At 36.3% G+C, this 16,940-nt stretch overlaps 1 protein-coding gene across 1 annotated transcript in view; it reads left to right on the top strand.

Moving 5' to 3' along the window:
* Positions 1-14,495, top strand: part of hcn1 (hyperpolarization activated cyclic nucleotide gated potassium channel 1) — a 76,615-nt gene extending 62,120 nt beyond the window's left edge. Inside the window, exon 8 of the mRNA XM_005798632.2 lies at positions 8,128-14,495. Within this exon, the coding sequence (XP_005798689.1) occupies positions 8,128-9,191 (1,064 nt within the window). The 3' untranslated portion in view covers positions 9,192-14,495. The remainder of the gene's footprint in view (positions 1-8,127) is intronic.
* The last annotated feature ends 2,445 nt before the right edge of the window (positions 14,496-16,940 follow it).

The following is a 16,940-nucleotide window of genomic DNA, read 5'->3' as shown; positions in this document are numbered from 1 at the left end:
AAACAAAGCCCTTGTAAAATACTTTGTTTTTGTCTATTACACAAAATCCCAAAAACACATAGTGAAGTTTATGGTTTGAAAATGTGGCATTGCACAAGAGGTATGAATATTGTTGCAAGGCACTCTATTACATTATTAACCAATAGATCGTACTCCAATCAACTGATAAAGTGAAATAAAAAGAACTTTGCCATGAAAGATTAAAATGAGAATTAGTAATCTAGATTTCAAACCACACGGACTTTCCAAAGGGGCACATGTATGTACAGTATGTTTGAAATCTGATCAGACCACTCCATGCGAATCATAAATGCTTGAATCATTGTTCAGCTACTACACTGCAAGTGTCTACAAAGTATCATCCTGAACAGTCGATGTCTCAGAAAGTCCTGTGCATCTTGTAAGATCTGGTGTCACAGGAGATAACTGAGATTACATTCAATTTGGGTAATCCTTATAATTTCTCCCTGAATTTTTTCAATATCACCATTTCTTTTAGACAGTCTGTAAAACAATAAATCCTACTGTATAATCAGGAAATATTTTTTGTATTTTTAAGTGACATGCACTGAATTATATTGTGGTTCTTGAAGTACACAAATACAGTAAACTTTGTAATATATACACAATTTCACTCAAATGAATTCACCAAGTGGTGCCTCTCAATGACGTTATTAAACATAACCTTGGCCGTCTCAATTTAAAATCTTTTCACAATAATTCACTCTTTTATTGAGAGAAGGGCTGAAATGCTTCATAATATATTTCTGTGATATACTAATAAACATCTTTTATTACAGTAAAACATTATTACCCATCAACATAAATAAAGACAATATACAAAAGTTGTTATAGTGTTTCAACTTGAATTTTTTGGATCACTTCTGGCTGTTTTTCATTATCACGGCCCTGTCAGTGGATCACTTTGCCATGGATATACATATTCTTGCTTTCGAATTGCTTTGTAACACAAAGTTGATTCAAATTCAAAAGCACTTAGTTATCAGGTCAGATTGATTAACTGGAAATCTACTATTGGTGTCTATAAAGTTGAAAATGTCTCTATAGGTGACTAATATGTCATCAAGTCAGCTGATGACTAAGAAAAACCTACAGAGCCCTTCAAGTGCTTGGTGTCAAAATAAATTCAGAGATGCAACAGCATTTGGGTCACTGGAGCTGGAAAAGGTAAAATAAGATTTTGGGAAATGGTTTCAATCAAAACATTTGACTTTAGGGTTCAAATACATGTCTGCCCTAAATTATTCTTGCCCCTAGCAGATTTAGACTTAAAGCAATATTTTAATTGATCAAACGGGGTAATAATAATAATAGTAATAGTAAGATTTTGGAGTAGACCAGCAAGAGGAATCTGGCTTGAACCAGATGGAGAATCTGAGGAGGAAGCAAAAGATAATGGGTGTCAACCTCAAAGACAAATTATCAAAATACAAGTTGAACCATGAAAAGGGTAGTCAAAAATTACAAAAAGGATTTAATTGATTTTTACTGTTTGTCAACAAAAAAATATCAGTAATTATTGAGAATAGAAGCATTTGTCATCGCTAAAGTTTTATTTTTAAATCTGTGAAATGTAAAAAAAAAAAAAGTAACAGAGGAAAACGATTTCTCCTTTTGGAAACAATTCTCCTTTTGCATTGTTGTATTATCTTTTGACAAATACCTGTCTCATATTCTATCAGAAACAAATTTCTTTCTGATGTACTGATAGTATTGTCTGTATTACCTACAAATATTTTCTTAAATACAGAAATTTATCAGACGTTTGTTCATCCGGCTCATGTCCGCAATTTCAAAATGCACATTTAGATAATTCTGAATATTCTTTATCCTTGTATTTCTTCAAGAATGTTCTTAAGCTCACATCCAGCTCAAAATATTATTTGTTTTAATTGAAATACAAGATTTTGTTGGGAGAAGATGACTTTCATGGTTTTGTTGTAGTTGTTTGTTTAGAAGTCGTTCATTGTTGGAATAATATTTTATCCACTTGAATCTGGATTATAATAGGAGATTACATTACAATTGGTAAAAAGGTATCTGTCAGAGTAAATCCTATTGCATCAAGTCAAGAGCTTTGTAGCAGTTCTTTCCTCAGTAAGCATTTGGCGAACAAGGAAAGGAAAGACCTGACCTCCAGCAGAACCAGATTTAGTATGAGCCACCCTCTGACATGTCTGCCTGGGCATGGAGGACATTTTTCTGATTTCTGATTTTATTTTGGCACCTGGGAGGCTCTGTAAAATATTTTATTTATTTATTTACAAAGGTAGCTAAGCACAAATCTGCAAAATTGAAAATAAATTTGTATTTATTCCTGCATCAAACCCCATTACATCTGTAAAATATCAGTAACAATTTTACACCCGACAGAAAATAGCTCATCCTTCTGTACTTTCAGCATGAAGTACATTGAACTAACCTTTAGCGTTGCAAATGAACATAACTCAAAGGAGACAAGGTAACATTTTTAGAGAATGTCCTTCAGGGAAATATAGGGTTTTGTTTCAATGTGCCCTTTAATGTCAGCTGGTTAACCTATATTTGCCCCTTGTATAAGAACTGCCAGATGAGTTAGCTTCTCACTATTATCATATATTGGAAAGTGAAAGCTGTGCACACCGACACAGTTCAGAGTGCTGCAGAGCAGATTCGTCCTTTCAGTCTAAACATGAAAGGGGTTTTGTCTCATACGATGGAAGATATTTTGTCATGATCAGTGCTGGTTGTATCGTTTCTACATATTGACTGCATTTGGTTACCTGCTTGTCTTGCTCTTAAAAAAAAAGAAAAAAGTAACCATGCTTTGAGAAAAATACTATGCTGCACATTTGACGTTATCCTTTATCTATCTAAAAATTGTTTGACCAGGAGTCCATCTTGAGACGAGCTCATCTCGTTTTCAAGAATGCCCTGGCCGACGAGTAGGCACCAGGTAAACTTCTTATTCTGATTCCAGTATTTGGACAGGGCCAGACTTAACACATTCAGCCTTGCTAAATAAATCCAGTCTGAAAATTAACAGCTTGACTTGTTGCTGAAGATTACATTACTTGTTTAATTTCTGCATCTTTAACACATAACTCAAGTTACCCACACAAAAAGCTTTCTACATTCTGATGGACACATTAAAATGTCAGCAACTGAGACAATCAAAGAAACAAAGAGATGTCATCCAGTTCTACATGTCATTTTTATTTGTAAACTAATCCTCAATGAAAAATCACACAATTTATGGTTAGCTGTGATTGTTGAGCACTCCAATTCTGTATGAATCCTTTCCTGAAAGTGCATTCAGAAAAACCATACCTCAAATTAGTAAGAGTTTTACTAATGCAACACCACATACAGTTCACTATACATTCAAGATCCCATTTCATTATTTATTCATGTTTTCACCCAGCAAAAAAGTTTGTTTCTGATTGTCTGACTTGAAATGTCTGTTCTGTCTTGTGTAAAAAAAAAAACAAGGAAGATTTAAAGCAGGTGTGGGTCATGCTGGTTCTTGACGGCCGGTGTTTTTCTGCATGAACACACCTGATATCAACAAAATCATTAGCAGGTTTTTCAATTTGAACTGAAAGTGTTGGAGCTGGACCACATCTATAATGTGCAGGCACAAGTCCTCAAGTACTTTAACTTCCCACCTCCTCTATAATAGACATACAGATTACTATGTACCATAAACATCTTACCTTAAACTGAACTGAACTAAAGATATCTAAGACGTGGTTTGCAGTAATTATGTAATCATTAAAACTAATAAAGAAGCAAATTAGGGAACATGTACAACACATTTAACCTTACATTCACTTTAGTTGTCTAAAACCAGCACAAGATACAAAAAGCTAACACTACTGTGTCCAAAGTTTTCAGTATTTTTTTATTTCTTTCCCTGAGACCTGTAAATATAAATCAGCATTAATGGGACCTTCACAGATGTGCAAGTTCCACTTGTCATGTGCATGGCTGCACCGCCGTACCATCGCAGATGTTGCCTTTCTAACTGTGCGGCGATAACAGCAGGCCGGTCCCTCCTCTTTAACCTGGAGGATTCAGTATCCAGAGTTTCCAAAAAATAGGACATTTTCAATTGCAGCATTTCAGACTTTTCCAGTTTGTGTTAGTCTGTCTGAAATGAGGTGCAGCCAAGAGAAAAATGGTGTGAGTTTCCTGATTTTATGTGAGTCTCACCATGTGTAGATGAAGAAACCAAAATTGTGATTGATGCTGTATGTATAATGTAGCATAATGTAACTTTTACCACACAATTAATAGTCATTTTATTTTATTTTAATATGGATATTTCTTTACAGTTCTGAAAAATGTGCAAAGGAACACTAATGTTGAAATCCACAGACAATAGTGACCAATTTTCAAGATTTTACATGCACACAGTCACATTCACAGTCTGATGGTGACAATCTTCAGGATAGTAACCACAGCTGCCCTGACTGACATGCACCGGCGCCACTAGGCCCTCTGACCACCACCAGGAGGCAAAGCCGGTGAAGTGTTTTGCCCAAGGACACAATAACTGAGACAAGCAGAACGGGGATTCGAACTGGCCCACCGATTACGGGACAAACTCCTGTCCCGTAACTGTCATCACCATCACCCCATTTGGATGATTAGCGATGTTAGCATTATCTGTAAACAGCGGTCTCTAGAATGTAGACTCCTTCCCCAATGTACAATTTGCAAGTTTGTTGTAATTTGATCATACATCCTGGTATTTGATGAAGTGTGCTCACTGTGAGAGTTCACTGGTTCAATAAAGCATCCCTAATGCAGGAATAAATTGATATCCTGTTGTAGCTTTTTGCACACCAAAAACTTGGGTACAAAAAGTTTAGCGTTTTGATACATGAAAAACTATATTTTTAAATGGTTTACAAATACAAAAAATAGTCTTTCTCCATCAATAAATACTTCTACACTGAAGAGTATTAGATCAGTAAACTGTACAACAGAATCGGTAGTACAGCTGTTCTTGGCACTTAAGTGCTTCTACACTACAGAGTATTAGGGTTAGTGCACGTTGATAGTGCTTACAAAATGCTGTATTCACTGACCTGAAAAAGATCAAACTTTTGAGTTCCCGACCAGTCAGTCGTCAGACTTGCTGGAAATTTTACTCTGCTCATCAGCAGATTTCTTAGTCAACATTCAAATATCACCATAATGTAAGATGGTGGTATTTCACATTTTGAATTGTTACTACAGTATTTCAGCGTTGTACACAAATATGAGTGCTTTCAAAATGTAATCATATTTTCCCGCATTGTTTCAGTCATGGCTGGAAACATGTTTTATTTGCTTTATACATGTTTGACTAGTGGGTTGCTAAGTCTTTAACTATTTCTAATATTTAAAGTATAGATGCAGAATAGCTATATGTCTTAATACAGTCAAAAGCAGTGTTTATGATTTTTACTTGGTTTTACAGTAGTAGTGAGTAGGAACATTTCCTAATATGCAGAAGTGTCTTGTTTTAAAACAATTATGTATAAATGTCTCATGACTTTTATTTTAGAGTATTAATTTTAAACTTCAAAGTCATAGATACAAAATTGTAGCAATAATTCAATATGAGTTGTGCCTGCAGATTTCCTTTTTAATAAATATTGTGTTATTTGTAATAAGTCCATGCTTTCCACTTTTACATCTGTAGTCTCAGCTCCTTATCTTCTTGTATATTTTTGGAAATTATTTGAATGCAACAGATGCTTTTCTTTGAAATATGGTTTTGCTTAAACATTCAGAGCCACACAGTATCACATGAAGTTTTTATATATGAATGGCTTTGCATGTGTGACCATCCTGGAGGCATACCAGCTTAAAGGAGCTGATAAAGTCAAATACTTGACTGTAGTCAATGTGAATGTAGAGCATATATCATGTATGAACTGTAGCTCTATAAAAACATTTTTCACCTTTAGTTGATTCATGAAGAAGACAAGATATCCAGTAAAGATAGATGACTGAGGAACCAAAAACAACATTAAGGAAATTAATAGATAAGACAGAGGGCACATTGCACTGCAGAGCAAATGTACAATTATTAAATGTTAATGGTGACATTTTATTATAGATTTAAAGTGTTTTTTTATTTCAATGAAATTAGATATCTATTATTTTTTTCTGAATTAAAACTGATCCCTGTTTGAATGTGTTTCTGACAAACATAGCAGTTCACATTACACAGCTTTTAAAATCATGAATAAATGTATTTTCATTCTAATCTACAGTATTTGACCCTTTCGCCTTTAAAACTGCCATGTAAGCCATCTTGTATGTTGACAGTAGATTAACAGTCAGCCTGTGGTGTTTGTTTTAGCTCTTTATTACCCGACCTCGTAGTAATCGTTCCAATCCTAGTGATCCACTTCAAACTGAGTGCTGGATTCTGAAAATAAAATGCTCCAAAAGTGACATCAATCTATTTTCAGCAGCTACAGCTGTAAAGCAATATCTTATAGCTGAATGCATGGCTTACCAGCCGTCTTGAGTGCAGCAAATGTGGCTAAACAGTAAACTATGTGAAGAAATTCTTCACTCTCAAGGACAGGATTTAATGATTGATTGAATGAAGTGAAAGCCTTCACCACGCCGAACGCCCTCTCTGTCTTCTTTACTGACAATGCTTCATGGCCTGTCAATACAGAAGGACAACAATAATTATAGGAAACACGTCCTCTAAGAACAGTCAGACATAGTCACTCAGGGTAAACATGCTAAAAATATCTTTAATTTGAAATCTTGTCATTTTGAGATACATCTGATGTCTTTAGGAGCTCCTACTATTGCTTCCTCTAGAAGCAAGAAGACATGGCTGTTTAATAAGTAATTAGTCCCATTTATTTTCATAGCTCAACCATTTTGACAGACTGGAAAAAAATGTTCTGTGTCCTAATAGAACATACAATAGTCTCCAGAAATTATCGGTACTCTTGGTTTCATCCATTTCACTGTTTTAATGCACCCAGTTATTTCAGTTTTCTTTTCTTTTTTTTAAATTGCTGTGTGTATGAGCAAGTTAAAAATGTTAGAGAGGCCTTTGCCTTATTTGCCATTTTTTTTATAGCTTAGATAAATCTTAAAATTATGTATTATAAATGCTTCAGATACTATTGTTTAAATCCTGAGGGGTGCTTTAAATTATTTTGTTTGGTGAAATCAGCAATTTGTTACCATTGGATCAATGTATGAATGTACTCCTAGAACAGTTGGATTTTTCTAAAGATTTAAGCATTATTAGCATGCTATTTAAACAAAAGATTAAATCATTTTAAGACTTTTTACACATTAATAGCTGTACCAAAAAAGGGAGTTCTTCTTAAGTGATAAAAGAACATGGTTCTAATACCAAACCCTAAATTGTATTTCTAAATTTCTATTACCATTTAACTGTACACCAGAAAAACTGTTGAAATAGTTAACTTGTTCTTTAACATATTCTGTTATAAGTGAGATTAATTTCCATTAATAAACAATAACTATACAATTATCAAAGACTGAGATAGCAGAATGTTTTCTTGTGCCAAATTGTAGTGGTTATTCTAGATGTCCCTGTGACGTGGTTTAGCTAAATTCTCATTGTAATTCAAAAGAGTGACATTTACCGTAATTTCATTCTCAGAACTTAGATTTTCTGTTTTCTGTCTTTATAAAGTGTCCAGTATTGTGGCGTGTGGGTACAAATCATCCGTAACTCCTGTGTTTTGACCTCACCACCTTCATAGTCTGTCATCATGTCGCACCTTCAGTAATCTTTGTCTCTTATATGTCCTTTTCTTTTCTCAGACTTTATATCTTCTCATAGTCATGACTGTCAAAATGTCTTTCAGTTTTTTTTAAACGTAGCAGTCCTTAGAGGGTCTATAAACATGCAGCTTCTGAGCCAAAATTTCTACAATAATTTATTTTTCTTTTTTTTGCTAAAACAATGGACCTCTTAACAGGTTAGAAATTGAAGATAGGTATGCTTTGGTATGACTGAAGCATACAAGCTGCATCTTTATCACCCAGAGTTCTGCTTTTCTCTTATATATCCAAAGTTCTCCATTGCTGTATGTGGTGACTCTTCTGATTGTGCGTCAACAGGGAAGAAGAACTCATTGCTGCTGCAGAAGTTCCAGAAGGACCTGAACGCCGGCGTGTTCAACACACAGGAGAACGAGATATTGAAGCAGATTATCCGTCAGGACAGAGAGATGGTGATGATGGTGGACCGCAAGCAGTCAGTTACCGGGATGAACTCGACTCCAATGTCAGGAAACTCCATTATTAACTCACCAGCCCAGCCGCCATATTCCACTGCCTTTGGCGCCGCTCAGTTACAGCAGTCCTCTGTACCCATGACCTATAGTGCTTCAGCTATTGCCAATGCCTCTGTTGCTCGCATGCTGCCAGTCGCTGCCGCTGCCGCCGCTGTGGCACAGGGGGGATTCCCTACATCCAGTCTTTCCCAGGTTAATCTGAATTCTTCTTCACAGACAGCACTGCAGCAGGGAGCGATCATGTCACCCTGCTCTTTCACAGCGGCCATGTGCAGCCCACCCGTTCAGACCCCGTTGGCTAGCCGAAGCTTCCAGTATGGCTCACCAACAGCTTCCCAGCTGTCGCTTATCCAGCAGCCCATTGGTCAACCTTCTCTACCCACACAACAGCAGCAGCTCGGTCAACAGCCGGCTGCTTCGACTGCCGCTGCAGCCTCAGCAGCACAGCAGCAGGTCCCTTCACCTCAGCGGGGAGACATCCACAAGAGCACGCAGGCTCTCCAGTCTGGCAGCTTGAGTCGAGACGTCCGACACCTGTCGGCCTCCCAACCATCACTGCCACATGACACGTCTCTGGGGCCCAGAGCTCATCCGGCTTCTGGGGAGTCTTTGGCCTCCATGGTGCCACCGACAGCAGCAGCCATCCAGGGAATAAGTCTACAAGGTGGCATTCGCACTACAGTGCCCCAGCGGGTCAGTCTGTTCCGCCAGATGTCGTCGGGAGCTTTGCCCCCAGTGCGTTCAGCCGCTTCGGCAGTGGCTGCGGTGGCAGCGGCATCATCATCAACCTCGACCCAGCACAGGGAATCCCCTGGATCTAGAAGAGATTCTGTCCTCAGCAGTACAGAGACTGAGCAAGACAAAATGCGTTTTGCATCAAATTTATGATTCCATACATCTTTCCCTTACTTTCTTTTTTTATTTATTTATGTGTTTCAATTCATCTTCAGGATGGGTATAGAACAAAAGAGGCAAAAACGAGGAATTTCTGAATTTATTTGTTACTTTCCAACTTTCCTCTAAAGTAACCTCATACAAATCTTATATGTATATAAGCCCTTGTATAATATTTTAGACATTTTTGTCTCCCTAAACTTAAGAATGTATATTATACAGATACACGTGAATGGATGTTTGAGAGTGTGGATGTGTGCAGGTGCAAGTGGGTAAAATCTAACTACAATATTGGCAAAGGCAATTTAAAGCTGTAGTATAAAAATGAGTCTTCCTTTCTAAGAAATATATGAAATGATATATCATGTATGACTTTTTGAAATTATTTTTATTTGTTTTGTTTCTGTCATTTGCTTTCTTTTCTAACTGGAATGCAATATGGATTTTGTTCTTAACCTGATGAAGAGGAAAAATGTTTTCTCCTGTTAAGCAGCTTTAGGCATCACTGTGCGATTATTAATGCAATTATCTGACAAAGAAATTCTAAAAGCATATACCTATGATAAAAAAAAATCTCCTAACAATTTACTGAGCCCTTGCTTGAGTGATCAGAATAAATACTGTAACTGTGTATTAAGTTGCTCCCAGAAATGAGAATACAGTCTTCTGAGCTGTTATATCCCCAAGGCAGGCTCACATTCAAACCATGACAGTGTTATGGGTCCAAAGGGAATAGGTAATAGAAATGCTGCTTTCTTTGTTTATTTCTTTGGTGAAGCAAGAACGTGGAGATGGATATGGATGGATGATCTTGTTTTTTTTTTTTTTTTTTTTTTTTTGTTTTTTCTATTTTTGATTTCAGATGGTTGAGATCTTACATAATGTTGCTTAAAAAAATTCTGTGTATATTTATAATATTTATAAACTAAAGATTATCACCATTATGCAATAGACTGTGACATAACAAATACCTATATGTGTGCTGTAAATAGTTTTGTAGATCTAGGATTTACAGATACTGTGTTGTGCATTCTCTATCATAACAATGTCTTACTTCTATCATCTATATGCGACAGAGGTTAAGTGACAAAATACGTATGTTTCATAAGAGATGAGCAAACCTTAATGCAAAAACTAGCAGAACTCGAGGCAGAGAAATGTAGGCTTAAAGGACATTTATGATTCCCTCTCTCTTCTCTGGATGTTTGCTGTATTTAGGTCTAGCATCACATATGGTTTTGGATCAGCTGAGTCCACACAGTATATAATTTAAAGAACTTGATTTTTGTCTTTCAATCCAACGTGGATTAGTTTTTCCCATTATCCCAATTTCAGTTTTAAAATGATTTCACTAACGTTACTGATTCATATTCAAGGCCAGAAATATTATTTTCATTCTTACATATTGTAGCTTTTGAAAAATTATTTAAATTGTCCCCTATTTGCAAACCGTATCAAATATACTCCAATGTCGCCATTGATTTAGTTAACACAACAAGGTTAGATGTTTGAATTAGAGTACTGAGTTAGGTTTTCTATTTGACACTTTCTTTGTTTACAAGAGCATGGCAAGCTAGCAATAGCTTATGCTAACTACACAGCAGGCAAAGGGTTGATATTATCTCAAGTAAATAAACAAGTATTTTCTTTAGTGTGAAGTGTAAGTAGAAAAACAACCCACTCACATTCACATAGTTATGCAGCACAATTTTACTTTTTGACATTTTCTTTTTAATTTTATTCCTCTGAAAGAGATTTAGTGATGCTAAGGTTTACCCAATAACCACAGTAAGGTTCATTTTTGTCTCTTTCCTTTCAGAAACGTTTAGCTGCCCAGTTAGGAAATATATTCAGGAGCAGTATGTCGTTAAAATGAGATACTTAATTGTTTTAACGAGACAAGTGTTATATCTCGTTAAAGTGACAAAGTTTCTCATTTTAATGAGATATAGAAATACATTCCTCTTATTACGACTTCTTGAAAAGGCATAAAGAAGCTCCCACTGACTCTCCATCTTCTCACTCAGTCTCTTCTATTAGCACTCAAACATCCTGCAATGTGTTGCCAATTTACTGTTATGGCTATAGTCATTCAAATGAGAATATATTTAGGTTTTAATTGAATATACATCTCATTTTGAGTTTCCTAGCTCTGACAGTAAAATTATTCTATTTTTTCTTGCACAACTATTTTTGACAGAGTTTGGTTTAAATTACTAGATTCTTGCACCAGCGTCATAGAATCCAATATTTGATTTAAAGAAAAAGGCCTTCAGTTTTAAGTGTGCATAATGATTTTATGCTTTTTAAATATTTTTTTTCAAAATCTGAATGTTGAACTTATGGTACAAGCTATGTGTAAGGTAAAATATTATCTTACATGAGAAACTTGCTGTTATGAACTAAGTATTTCACAGGACCTACAATAAGTATGCAGCATAATTTTACCACCTTTTCTTACTACATTGTGTGAAAAGGTCATTGTTTATTTCAAACTGGTGGTAAATGAAGAATAATAAGAATTAAAATAAACTGGAAAGTTCCTAATAAATGACTGAAAACAGAGCAATAAACCAACTGTAAAGACCGGAGTTTATCATCTGCAAATTATGATGTGATATTTCACCAGCGGACTGACTTTTATGGTTTCTAGCAATCATATTTGAGGTGCGTAACATGACATAACTTGCAATGATTCTCTTCCAAAAGATGGATAATTATCAACTGACTGAGCTTCGGATAAGAGTGATGCGAGTTTTTTTGTTTTTTTTTTTTTAGATCAAAACTATATTTTGTAACAGTTTGACATTTCCTAGTCTATGTGTGATGGTGTGAGCTGTCAGGCTGAATACTCTACATAGCTTCACATAACACATATAACAAATATGTACAGCCATCTCCAAACACACAACCAGCAGAAGAAAGAGGAGAAGTAAAGTCGAGAGCTAAAAAGAAAAGATAGGCAATATTAGAGGGTTTTGGTACTGTATCATTGGTGTATTTTCATTAAAGCATATCATAGACACTTTATGAAGACCTCAGGACATTGTATCAATGGGTAAAAAGGGGCAGATTAAAAGTGGATGATAAACAAAAGCTGGTTTGCATTAAGGTTTCTGTCTCATGTAAATCCATCGTGTTGGGCTTAGATACTCTAAACTGACCCGGAGATTGAGGCATGAAAGTATAAAGTTAAGCAAGAATAACACACTATTATCTGAAGACCCAAATAAAAGCAGCTATCGTCACTGCTTGCAGGTCCATTCCGTGCACATACAATAGGTTGCACATTGTGCTCAAGGCCTTACTGCTTTCTCCTTAATCAAATGTGACAAATTCTCAGTCAATTTTGATTCAGAACTGCCGCTTTCATGGCACCAAATATCTCATCAGTTCATAGTGACTAAGCCCGTTGAGATACTGTTTTAAAAGATTAAAAGTCTTCACCCCAGACTGTGTCGATAGTTCACTAATACAGCCAACCCACCACTGTCATGAAAGCATGCGTTGTCACAAATAACTTAAATAGAAACTATCTCGAAAATGTTGACGTTAAATGTTAATGTTAGATTCTCTTTTGTTCACTGTCCTTCTGCCTAGATGTTATCTGTGTGTTGAAACACAAGCATTGACTTTTTTGCATTGACGGTCTGAAGTATTTGTGCCTAAAACTATCGCCATGTTCCATCCTTTTCGTTGCGGGCATGAGCCCGCCGCACACTAGCGTCACTTCTGCACACGGCTGCAAGTTCACTCTTACTATACTCTGTGTGTGTTCTGTGTCTCAGTGTTTTTAGACAAGAAAGGAAATAACAATAATGATGGCCAAATGTCTCAACGTGTGCAGCTGGTGTCTTCACTTAGGGTGAAAACTGCTGGAGGCGGGTCTTTTTTTTTTATTTTCTAAAACTCTCGACTTAAATAGAAACGTCATGAGGTAATGTACAGATAAAAGAAGTGCAATCTTTAGACTTGCAGATGTATCACAGACTTGAGACATTGTATAAATTTGGAGCACCTTTATACCTTTCTTTGTAGCTAGCCACTGATGTAAAAGGTTGAGTACTGATGCTTGAGAAGAAACTGGCCAAAGCAAAACATTCAAAGTCTTTGTCTTTGTTTTTAAATTGCACTTTCTGACTTGCTAATGAAAAGATAGGGATTCTTTCAGCGAGGTTAGGTGCTGGATGGGATAGAAAAGGGAGCGATATCCCTGAGAATTTGTGCTGCCCTCATCTTGTTTGAGTTTCTAAACGGGAGCGGGTGGGGAGGTGTTCTATTTGCAATGGAGAGCGCTTAATCGTGAATATGCCATAGTGTATAGGAACTAGTACACAGTTGAGATGGATTGCAGCACTGTTGGTTTGTGCTGTTTTTGATACTTGCCTTTGGAGGGAGAGCGTCCCGACTATGTGCTTTTTTTTCACTAAACAAATCGCTACTAACTAGCATACCGGAAAGGGCATTATCAGTGACGTATAACACAGAATAACGAGCATCCACATTAGGAATTTAGAGACTGTCAACAAACCAGCACGCATATTATTTATGTACATTTCTTTCTTGTGGGTTTGTTGGTGTTTTGGGGAGCAAGATGCAAAAACAACTGATAACATTCATGTAGGATGAACCAGATTTTTCTTTGGTTTTGATGATCACAGGTTTCATTATGTTTACCGATAATGTGAGTTGTGCAACCCCGGCTCACATGGTCACTGTTCAGCTTATTCAGATAATCCGAGGCTTAGAGAAAACAAACTGTCTGGTGGTTGCTTATAACAGAAGAAAGAAGGATAAATGTAAACTTTCTTACGATAATATGCAGACAAACAGTGTTTGTCAAAAACTCTTTTTGATTTTTTTTTTCATTTATTTTGTTTGTAAATAATAAACCTTGAAAATATAGAAAATAAACGACATATTGTCATTTAAATCGGGTGTGACTCATTCTGTTGCATAAAACATGCAGGCAGATTGTGGACTCATTTACAATTTGATTATTGGAGAAGAAGGTCCGGGAGTATTTTTAGATGTGAAGCAGTGATTGAGAGGTTCACAGAGTGTCTTGGCTATATGTGTGTGTGTCAGCAGTTACAGACAAGGTGATTATGGCCGAGAGGGGTTTCTGTTCATTATCTACAAAATCCTAAGCTTGACTGGCAGCTGAACCCCTCATGAGGAGAATCCATCCTGGTGAGTTTTAGCTGTAAAGACGGCCAGAAACTGCAACTCCTACAGATGTTAGCCTTGCTTAGCATAATTTATATCAAACCTTGATAAGTTCTCTCTATCCGATGGAAGAAAAACAGAGCAAGATTGAGGGTTTTTTTTTTTTTAACCTGGGACCTTTTTGAATAACTTAAGGTAATCTAACCTGCCTGATGTTTTAGTAAAGGTGTAGTGTTTTAAATGTGCCTTCAGTGTAAATTTTTGAAAACTACGTGATTGGTCAAAATGTTTGTCATTTTATTGCTTTGAACAGAAAATATTTTTTTTCCACAGGTACATTCAGGAATAAAAATACAGTCAAACACAGCCAGACGCATATTGCAGATGTAATGCTTTTTTTTTTTTTTGTAAGTGCATCCATCCATCCCTTTTCGATACCCACTCTGATGGTGCTGCCTATCTTCAGAGGTCGATGGGTAAAAGCTGGGGTACACCATGGAAAGAGGAAGATAGACAGGAATTAAAAGTCATACACTCACACACTCACAAGCAGATTTCAAAAATAATTATTCCAACAAGTATGTATTTGGACTGTGAAAGGAAAATCATTCACAAAAAGAACATGCAAACTCTATGCAGAAAGGCCCCGACTTGGATTTAAATCCAGGATTGTCTAGCCACAAAGCAACAGTCCTACAACTGTGACTCAGTGTAGACTGTCGGAGGCTCAATAAATATACTAATTAGGGACTCTGCAAGCAACTAAAACAGAAATGCTGCCAGGCAAAATTGAAAACTGCATCTGTTGCCAATAGTTAGCAAAAATTAGGTTTCATATTCATTCCATTTTTTTTATTGTGCTTTAAATTTCTTTGCAATATCTTTGAGAGACATTCTTTCTCCGTCAAAATAAATCATTATCCTAATTCACATTGTTGCAACCATTGATAGGAATATTGTAAATGTTGCTCATATCTCAGCATACAAACATAAATAAGATACTGCTTTTTTTTAAATATAACTAAATTAGATTTATTAGTGCTTCTCATTTCTTTGATATTGCTATTTCAGCATTTAATTCTGACAAAATGCACTTTGTTTATTTATCCTTCAGCGCTGACATACACTTTTTTCTCAGCTGACCTTCAGAAAAAAGTTTGCCCATAGATACTGACAATGGTTTAAGAGATACCTTGGACATATTTTGAAACAATTTAAATAGATCTTTGTGTCTTTGAACTGGAAAAGGTCAGGAAGAAAAAGAAGGCATCGTATAAGTCAAAATACAATCCCAGATGTACTCGAAGATGCATTTAAATGTTTGCCATAGAATGGGTTAGTCATGCAAAAAACAATCGATAATTGGGAAAACTCCAGTCAGACTGGGCTATAGACTTTGGTAATAACTGGCAGAGCCTTGATTGCTTTAGGAGAGCTTGAATATTAGATAACTTTCACAAAGACGTCAACAGAATTTTGTTGTTGTTCTTATGGCCCTATGATCTAACTCTATCAAGTCACAAAAATCAATATAGTATAAAGTTACTGGCCTCAACTGTATTTTCCACTCCTTCGATTATCTGCAGACTCCAGTGACATTAAGACATGACTGGTTTCCTAAGGTTTCATGAAAGGTCATACCACCTGCAAACAACAGATGAGGAATTTCAGACTTCGGATGTGATTCATTTATTGCCCATTAATTTTCCGTTTCACCCGAAGTCACCTGACTGCTTGTACACTGGATACCTCCATCTATCCCAAGTCAGATTAGCTATGCCATTGTGTTTGCCTGCATGGTATCCATGAAAACACTGAGCCCGCTGAGAAAAACATAATGAAGCCAAAACAGTGACAGTGATTACAACACCAAAGCTTCCCCAGCTGCTGCATGACCTCCCCAATCTCCTCTGTTTTTTTATGCATCTGTATTTAAATTACACATTTAAAAAAAATACATATCTAGAAAAACAATCCTTTGGCTGATTACAGCCTGACCTCAAAACTCCTTTTTCTATCTGGAAGAAAAAATATTTTTATCCCAACACCTGTCTGCGATGGCAAAACAAGCATTCTTTGTTGAAAAGCCACCAAAAGACAAAAAAAGAGCACTTGATTGAATTTTGGTAAATCTTGATCTGTTTACGTAACCTGCATGAACTGCATAAAGATAAAGGTTGTAATGTCATGCAGCGGAATTGAAGTCAGCGCGTCGGAAATCCTCTTCAGGAAAGGGCACAGCAGGAGGAGAATCTGCTCAATATTGAAGTCGGAACCAAGTGAAAAGTCTGTCGCGATTACCTCTGTTAAGTCTTCCAGCTGTCGTGGAAAGCTTTTTCTAGTCTGAACAGCCTCAAAGAAAGCCAGGAAAAGTTGCTCTGGGTTTATGATGAGTTTGAATATAGCAGCTGCTATGTTTAGCAGTCACAGCTATTGAACGTTTTCACATTGTATTTTGTTACAATCACAAACTTCTAAATATTTTAAGGGCATTTTATATAATAGACCGGCTTTCATTTCTCTTTGCTAAAATTAAAAAGAAAATTTCTTTGATAGAATCCTTGGTAACGCCCA

The sequence above is a fragment of the Xiphophorus maculatus genome, chromosome 8 (genome assembly GCF_002775205.1).
Source record: "Xiphophorus maculatus strain JP 163 A chromosome 8, X_maculatus-5.0-male, whole genome shotgun sequence".
In the NCBI taxonomy this organism is placed as follows: domain Eukaryota; kingdom Metazoa; phylum Chordata; class Actinopteri; order Cyprinodontiformes; family Poeciliidae; genus Xiphophorus; species Xiphophorus maculatus.
This window is presented reverse-complemented; position numbering and strand designations above follow the sequence as displayed.